The following is an 8,924-nucleotide window of genomic DNA, read 5'->3' as shown; positions in this document are numbered from 1 at the left end:
TATATATAGTATATATATATATATATATATATATATATATATATATAGAGAGAGAGAGAGAGAGAGAATGTAAAAATCATTTTTTTTATTTATTCATTCTGACATTTTCACATGTTACAATTTTCAAAACCTGTTTATTACCAGGTTTAAATTAGATTTTGAATCCTAGATTTTCTATGTGGTCTCCACCTCGTCTTGTTAAACAATAAAAACGTTATTTCATTTATTTCAGTGTAGCTTAAAATCTGTATATTCAGTTGGGCAATTTCCCAGTTATCAGCATTTAGGTATTCTTGTTTGAGTGCGTTTGCTTTTTAAATGGAACGTGACCATGCATAATGTACAGATTCGCCTTCTATCGCAATTACTCTTCTGCCGTCAAGCATATAAAATGTTTACCATTCAGAGAGAGTTTTGGACCATGATGTTACCATGGTTTCGCTCAAGCCAGGAAGTGTGCTACATTTCTCCTGCCCTATGTCACAAACAGAAAACATCTGAGCCAATCAAAGCATAGAACCCTTGTGGGCACAGATTTGTGATTTTGAACACCTTGTGATTTAAAGTTGTGTTTTCTTTTCATTTCATAGATTCTGAAATGTGCAGTTTGGAGTTTTTGTCCGTCTTCTCACCTCTGGGCAAATACATTTTTCACACTTTTAGCTTTGGTAGTTCTTTTGTCATTTTGACACCATATTCCCATAACCCCACCGTCTCTGTCACCTCTTTTCTCTCTGCATCTTTGTCTGTCTCTCAGTAAGTGTGCATGTGGTGATGGTAATCTCAGTGATATGTGTCGAATCCCCGCTATGATAGCAGCAACCTTCTTCTCAAACCTTATAAACAGTAACTTAAACAACACTCGCACTCTTTTTGCTACTGTTGAGAGTCTAACAACCCCCCCCCATTCAGATTCCCAGTGAAATGCTCTTCGACAGTAAATGCAATGCTTCCTCCTTTTCTGAGAGGATCAATAATATCAGAAAGGTGATTAGCACATCCTCAAGTTATGCAGAGGTCAGACAGATTCGACCGCAGAAATCTAAAAACCCCCCCCCCCCCCCATTCAGATTCCCAGTGAAATGCTCTTCGACAGTAAATGCAATGAGTTTGCTTCCTCCTCTTCTGAGAGGATCAATAATATCAGAAAGGTGATTAGCACATCCTCAAGTTATCCAGAGGTCAGACAGATTCGACCGCAATCTTAAAAATAAATTACTATGTCTGTTTTTGAAGCAATTGATAGCAAAAGTTTTAGAAGAAATAGGACAGCACCTTAAATAGTCAACCTGCTATCTTGACACACTTCCCACATATTTTTTTCAAAAGTGTGCTTAACTGTTTAGAAGCAGATCTCTTAGAAGTGGTGAATGCCTCACTTCTTTCTGGGACTTTTCCAAACTCCCTGAAAACTGCAGTTGTTAAGCCCCTTCCGATAAAGAGCAATCTTGATAACACCATATTGAGCAACTATAGACCAATATCAAATCTTCCTTTTATAGGCAAGATTATTGAAAAGGTAGTTTTTAATCAGCTGAACAACTACTTAAACTCAAATGGATTTCTGGAAAATTTTTGTAATCTGGTTTCCAACCGCATCACAGCATGGAGACGGTGCTCATTAAGATAATAAATGATATTCGCTTTAATTCTGATTCTGGCTAAATATCAGTGCTGGTACTACTAGATCTTGCTGCTGCGTTTGACACTGTTGATCATAACATACTTCTAGAGAGACTGGAAAACTGGGTCGGTCTTTCTGGGATGGTACGCAAATGGTTCGGGTCATACTTAGAAGGGAGAGGTTATTATGTGAGTATAGGAGAGCATAAGTCTTAAGTCCATGACATGCGGAGTCCCACAAGGCTCAATTCTTGCTCCGCTCTTGTTTAGCCTGTATATGCTCCCACTAAGTCAAATAATGAGAAAGAACCAAATTGTCTATCACAGTTTTGCAGATGACGAAATACCAAGGGTTCACACAAAACAAGGGGATTCCGCTTTTAGCTTTTATGCCGCCCGCAGTTGGAATCATCTTCCAGAAGAGATCAGATGTGCTAAAACATTAGCCACATTTAAATCTAGACTCAACTCATCTGTCTAGCTGTGCATTTATTGAATGAGCACTGTGCTAAATCCGAACTGATTGCACTGTATTTAATGTATAGTCATTTTCTATTTTTAACTGTTTAATTTATTTTAAATACATTTTAAAATCATTTTAAGAGTTTATAAATTCCTTGTGATCATTTTTTTTATCATTATTTTACTTCTTTTTATGTAAAGCACTTTGAATTACCATTGTGTATGAAATGTGCTATATAAATAAACTTGCCTTGCCTAATGTCCGCCAGTGGATAAAAGCCATTTTTCACTGCAACTCTAATGTGTTAATTACAAGTGGCCTGGCTTTACTTGGAGTGCACTTTTTGCAGTGAGCAGGCCTCTGTTTCTCCATTTTCAATGTGATTAGCCTAATGCTTTCTCCCCTGGGCCTTCCTGTTTTTTGCACACACTTTTCATTAGCCTCTCGCTTTGAACACAGGCACACATACGAGAGAGGACACGGGGCGCACGTCTCGAAGTCTTCGTAACCCTCTCTTCACACGGTTCTGTTGTGCTGATGTTTGTTTGGCTGCAGACAACAAGGCTGGAGTTTGTGCACTGAATTGTAAAGGAGGGTTGTGGACTAAACTGGCTGGTGAAGAATGAAATGACAGTGAATGCTATTTAAAGAATTTACAGTTGAAGTAAAAACAAAATTGACCTTTTAAACTTTATTTTATAATTTTATCTTAAAATTGTATTTTATTTCATGGCCATTTTGTCTTTTTTTATTTAATTTAATTTGTTTGGTATCAATAAGTTTCTCATGCTCACCAAGACTGCGTTTATTAGATAAAAATAGAATAAAATGGCAATATTGTGAAATATTTATTATAATAAAAAAAAAACTGTATTTATTTTAAAATGTAATTTATTGCTGTGAGGGCAAAGCTGATTTTTCAAAAGCCACTACTCCAGTCTTCAGTGTCACATGATCCTTTAGATCAAAAATCTAAATTTTTATTCTTTACATCAAAAATTAATCTCAAGAAATATTTCTTATTATATTATGTTGAAAAAAGGTTGCTGCTGCTTATTTTTGTGGAATCTGTGATGTGTATATATATATTTTTCAGAATGCTTAATGAATAGAAAGTACAAAAGACCAGTATTTATTTTAAATAGATTTTTTTGACGTAAGATTCAGCAAGGACACTTTAAATTAAAATTAATCACATTTACTGTAACTTTTGATTAATTAATTTAAAGTGACCTTGTTGAAAAAAATAAATTTCTTTATTTAAATTAGGTGCAATCCCAATTCTATTTTATACCGCTTCCCCTACCCCTCCGCCTACCCCTTCCACTTGTCCCTTGAAACAGAGTGTCAAGGGGTAGGGGTGAAAATATTCCCCTAAGAATTGGGACACCACTACTATACCGTCACACGTCGTCTATCTCCTACAGTGCTGGTGTGTGCATTAGAGCCTTTAATTACCGTTCTATATTAATGTGCTGCTTACTGACACACGCACACACACATATCAGAGATCGCGCAGCTCACACATCCAGAAGCAAAGAAACTTGTCAACGCTGCCCCATGACTTTTATTAATAACAGTTTAAATACTGTTATAAACTGAATAAAGAATAAAAGAATAAAATCGCTGTTTTTGAAGTAAACTCACTCTAAAAAGAGAAACGCGCATACACGCAGCTTTCATCTCTCTCTCTCTGTCTGTCTCTCTCTTTCTCTCGAATTGGCAATATTTGAGAAAAGGGTTTAGCGATTTCTAATTATTGGGGGGACTAGCCCCCTTCAATGTCTATGTTGGTTATCGCCCTGATCAGACATGAAAATATGTTGTGGCACTATCGTGCAGTCTGTAATGTGAAGTTAGCAAACTTTAGCGATTTTTTGCAAACATTTCTTTGAATAACATGACCGTAAATACGAACCACACGATTGAATGTAACATAAAACAAATGATTACTTTTCATTAAAATCTTGATTAATGCCAAAAATGCTTACATTTATGTGTCTTTCTGTTCGCTCGGTCAGCCATATTGCTGCTGAAGCCGGTTTACGCTGAGATAATTCATACCCCTTCGTTTGAAGTGTGGTCCCGAAAAATCTTTGTTTGAATCTTCTGTCTGGCCCTTCCCCTTACCCCTACCCCTCCAACCAAAAGAGAATCGAGACACCCCTTCCCCTTCACGTGAACGCGCGAAATGGAGGGGTAGGGGAAAGGGGTATAATGGGATTGGGCCTTAGTCTTACTGACCCCACACTTTTTAATGGTAGTGAACAATTTTAAAATTGTATAAATCAACCTTAATTTCTAATGAACCAACTTAAATTATTTATAAACAACAGTAGCTTTTAAACAAATATTAACCTGATTAATAAATGTGGTAAAAGTACAGTTCAGAGTATTAATTGTCATGATAACGAATACAACTGATGTTAACAAACTTTTTTTATTTTTATGGTAAATTACCACATATTTGTGCCAAGGTTATTATTTTTTTTTTTTCAAAACATGTGCCACTTGGGTTGATATTTTGTTACATAATTACAATGACATTCATACATGTTAAAGTGTGGCTAAATTACACTGATGCTTTTTGGGGACACTTACTATGAAAAGCACTACCACAGTCAGTGTTCAGTGTGCTAGCACAGATCTCTTGATGAAAAACAGGACGTCATTATCAGTGTGAGACCACTTTGGTCTGTTGCTGCCTCTCCATCCCCTGCTGCTGTGGCCCACTCTGATGAGCTCATCACTTCCTTTCACTCCAATCTCTGTGGATTGCCACAAAGCTCTGCCAATTTACGCCGTCCCTTTCCACGTTTACACTGGCCTGCCACATCTGATAAAGGCTGTTACTCTTTTTTTCAAATCTTTTTGCTAGAGGAAGTCGGTGATAACGTAATCTGAAAGAGTGCTTTTGTTTCTTTTGGAAACTCTTGAATATAGATCAGAAGAATGGGTGAACAAATATCAGTTCCAGTAAACTGCCACCATACGGCCTACGTATTTCATTCTGGATTCCAGGTATAACAAACAAAGCAAATCTTGGGATCAAAAAACAGATATAATACAAAAAAGCACTAGATAATGATCCTTGCTAGCTATCCATTACTGTGCCTCTTGCATCTCTGTTGTACTCAAATTGCACCTACACTAGTGTTCAAAAATGTGGGATCTGTAAAGAAGTCTCTTATGTTCATCAAGGAGGCATTTATTTGTTGAAAAACGGTGAAAATGGTAATACTGTGAAATAATATTACTATAATTTAAAATAATGGTTCTCTATTTGATTATATTTTAAAATGTAATTTATTTTTGCAATGGCAAGCTAAATTTTCAGCATCATTACTCCTGTCTTAAAGGGAAAGTATACCAAAAATGAAAATTCTGTCATTAATTACTCCCCCTCATGTTGTTGCAAACACGTAAGTCCTTCGTTTATCTTAAGATATTTTTGATAAAATCCGAGAGCTTTCTGAGTCTGACCCTGCATAGACAGCAACGCAACTACCATGTTCAAGGCCTGGAAAGGTAGTAAGGACATTAATAAAACAGTCCATGTGACATCAGAGAATACTTTTTGTGTGCAAAGTAAACAAAAATAACATGCACTCTCATTTACTCTTGTGAACGCACGTTGAAGACTGACACGAAAGAGAAGAAATTGTTGAATAAAGTTGTTATTTTTGTTTTCTTTGCACACAAAAAGTATTCTCGTAGCTTCATAAAATTAAGGTTGAACCACTGATGTCACATGGACTACTTTAACGATGTCCTTACTACCTTTCTGGGTCTTAAACATGTCAGTTGCTTTGCTGTCTATGCAGGGTCAGAGAGCTCTCGAATTTCATCAAAAATATCTTAATTTGTGTTCCGAAGATGAACAGAGGTCTTACGGGTTTGGAACAACACGAGGGTGAGTAATTAATGACACAATTTAAATTTTTTGGTGAACTATCCCTTTAAATGTCACCTGATCCTTTAGAAATCATTCTAATATGCTGATTTTGTGCTCAAGAAACATTTCTTATTATTATCAATGTCAGAAATTCAGCGTAATTATTTTTTTGTGGAAACCATGAAACTTTTTTTTCAGGATTCTTTTGAAGAACAGCATTTAATTGAAATATATTTTTGTAACAATATAAAGTATTTAATATTTACTATTGCTTTTAATTCATCCTTGATGAATAAAAGTATTCATATGTGCAAATGCGACATGTGAGAGCTGTAGATCTGAGAAGGAGGCCATTCGTCGGCATTAATGAACGCAAACCCTCTTTCCTGGTCACAACAAAACCATAAATGGCCCGCATTGAGTCAGATGGCTACTTCCGTGTATGGATTGAAGCATGTGTGAAGTATGCTGATACAGATAAGCAAGGCTGTTGAACAAACACTTCAGCACGAGGCGAGACTGTCCGTAAGCGAATATGAAAAAGTAGGTGATCACTGCTCTCAGAACAGCATTAAAGTTCAATTCGATCACATTTTGTGGAAGTGCATGAGAAAATAGTTGGTTACATACAATACATCTCATCCATCAAGTTCTAGGTAATGGAGAGCTTACTGTAAACATATGTTATTTTTTTAAACGATTGTTACTTACAAACTGTTTCTGACCCACATTTTAATGTATGCACGTCTACACAGAATCTGACGGTTTTTACATTTTCAGTGCTGATTATGAACAGAATTTTGCTAAATATTGTATCGTGTTCATGCTCTGTAAAATGACCTTATCTGTGGCTGAAAGCAATAGGCAAAATATTTACTTGGCAAACAATGTAATGCTTGCGTGTAATGTAACGTATGTAGCAAGACTTACACTTTAAGTATCTCCAAATTAGATGGTCATGCATAAATGAAAACAATGTTTCCAACATTTGTGTAAACACTGAAAAAAATACATTATTTCTATCAAGATTTACAGCTGTGGCTCTTAACTACAACCATAATGTCACAGGGACACGGAAAGATTCACTGCTTCATCATTCTCTCTGAATCACCCATCCAATTCCCTCAGTTCATCTACTGAAATTGTAATTATTGATCTTTTTTTCCTCCCCCTCCACACACAGAACATTGACATCACCAACTTCAGCAGCAGCTGGAATGATGGGCTCGCTTTCTGTGCCATACTTCACACCTATCTGCCGGCACATATCCCCTACCACCAACTCAGCAACCAGGACAAGGTCTGTACACTCAACACACAAGGCACAAACAGGGTGAATTCAGGTAAATTGGACAATTTTCAATTTGCCTGTGGCAAGTTGATCTGAATTCACTGATCAGTTTGTATATATCAATAGGCACAATAAAACATTTTAGAGAAGACTTGCATGTAATTCCGTTCATTTATTGACATCAGTTCTTCTTGCTTGTGTTTTGCAGAGGCGAAATTTCACTTTGGCCTTCCAGGCAGCAGAAAGTGTGGGAATTAAATCGACACTGGTGAGTTGAATACGAACATCACAGCTAATTAATATATACATCATATTACAGTGCCTCAGAACCTAATTAAATTTAACACTTTCATTCAAGCAAGGATGCATTAAATGAATCAAAGGTGACCGTAAAGACATTTATAATGTCACAAAAGATTCAGTTTGTTTGAGCTTTTTGTTCATCGAAGAATCCTGGAAAAATTACATCACAGTTTGCATAAAAATATGAAGCTATTGATAAAAGTAAATGTTTCTTGAGCAGAAACTCAGCATATGAGAATGATTTCTGAAGGATCATGTGACACAAATTCAGCTTTGCCATAACAGGACTACATTTTAATAAAAAATATATTCAGATAGAAAACAATTAAATTGTTATAATATTTCACAATATTACTGTTTTTACTGTATTTTAATCAAATAAATGCAGCCTTGCTGAGCTTTTTTTAAAAATCCATTTTAATAACTTTCCTGTCAGAGGAGGCATGTTTTTATCTTTTTAATTTGTATCTTTCCTAATGAAATTCTGTTAAACATATATGACCTCAGTATGATGTACAATCTCTTTATTGATATCTGTTGAATAAATCTCCTTTTGTTTTGAATTTCCCTCAACATTAGTAGATAATTTCCTAATTTTGCTCTCCACCCTGTTAGTAAATATTACTTTCAGCTGTAAAACATGAATTCAACTAGCTATGACTTCAGTTTCCTGACATAACATCTCAAACTGAGAAACATTCAACTATGAATCATCAACGCTCCTCCTAATTTATGATCTTTCAAGGGTTTTCTTGTCATAGCCTGTTTGATTACAGCTAATTTTTGTAAAGATCATGCTGATCTTTATCTGTATCTGTTTGATACAGATAAAGATCAGCATGGCGCCGCAAATGGCAGCAAGGACGCTGAGCTCCGCAATTCTTCTATTGTTTTTGTTTGTTTGTTCTGTGTTTTGTCATTCTTCTTCTATAAGTTTTACCAGAGACGAACTCCTTAACATTAAGCAGCACATCCCGGACAACATTTTTCCATTTTTTGATTATTCGGACGTTTTGTTGGACATTCTAGTCGGAGGTACAGCGGTGTTGTTCAAACGCGCGTGCAGACGCAGAAGAGGGAAACGCGCCGGCGCCCTGGTAAAGCTCCGCGCGCGCGGCTTTCGGAATGCGCTCCCAAGCATTCATCTCGCGAATGTCCGTTCCCTTCCTAACAAAACGGATGAACTTCTTCTCCTCACCCGCACCAACAAGGACTTTTCAAACTCTGCTGCACTGGGCTTCAGTGAAACCTGGCTGAGTGAAGCCATTCCGGACAACGCGCTTCATCTCCCGGGCTTCCAGCTGTTCAGAGCGGATCGCATCGCGGAGTTAACGGGGAAAACCAGAGGT

The 8,924-nt window shown here is 36.6% G+C and overlaps 1 protein-coding gene across 1 annotated transcript in view; it reads left to right on the top strand.

The window, feature by feature from the left end:
* Positions 1–8,924, top strand: part of LOC107600876 (cytospin-A-like) — a 32,219-nt gene that overhangs the window by 19,635 nt on the left and 3,660 nt on the right. Inside the window, exons 15-16 of the mRNA XM_016292853.1 lie at positions 7,165–7,281; positions 7,481–7,540. Coding sequence (XP_016148339.1) covers positions 7,165–7,281; positions 7,481–7,540 — 177 coding nt within the window. The remainder of the gene's footprint in view (positions 1–7,164; positions 7,282–7,480; positions 7,541–8,924) is intronic.

This window comes from Sinocyclocheilus grahami, unplaced genomic scaffold (genome assembly GCF_001515645.1).
Source record: "Sinocyclocheilus grahami isolate Dianchi unplaced genomic scaffold, SAMN03320097.WGS_v1.1 scaffold294.1, whole genome shotgun sequence".
Lineage (NCBI taxonomy): Eukaryota > Metazoa > Chordata > Actinopteri > Cypriniformes > Cyprinidae > Sinocyclocheilus > Sinocyclocheilus grahami.
The sequence above is the reverse complement of the archived record's forward strand: the minus strand, read 5'-3'. Positions and strand labels throughout refer to the sequence as shown.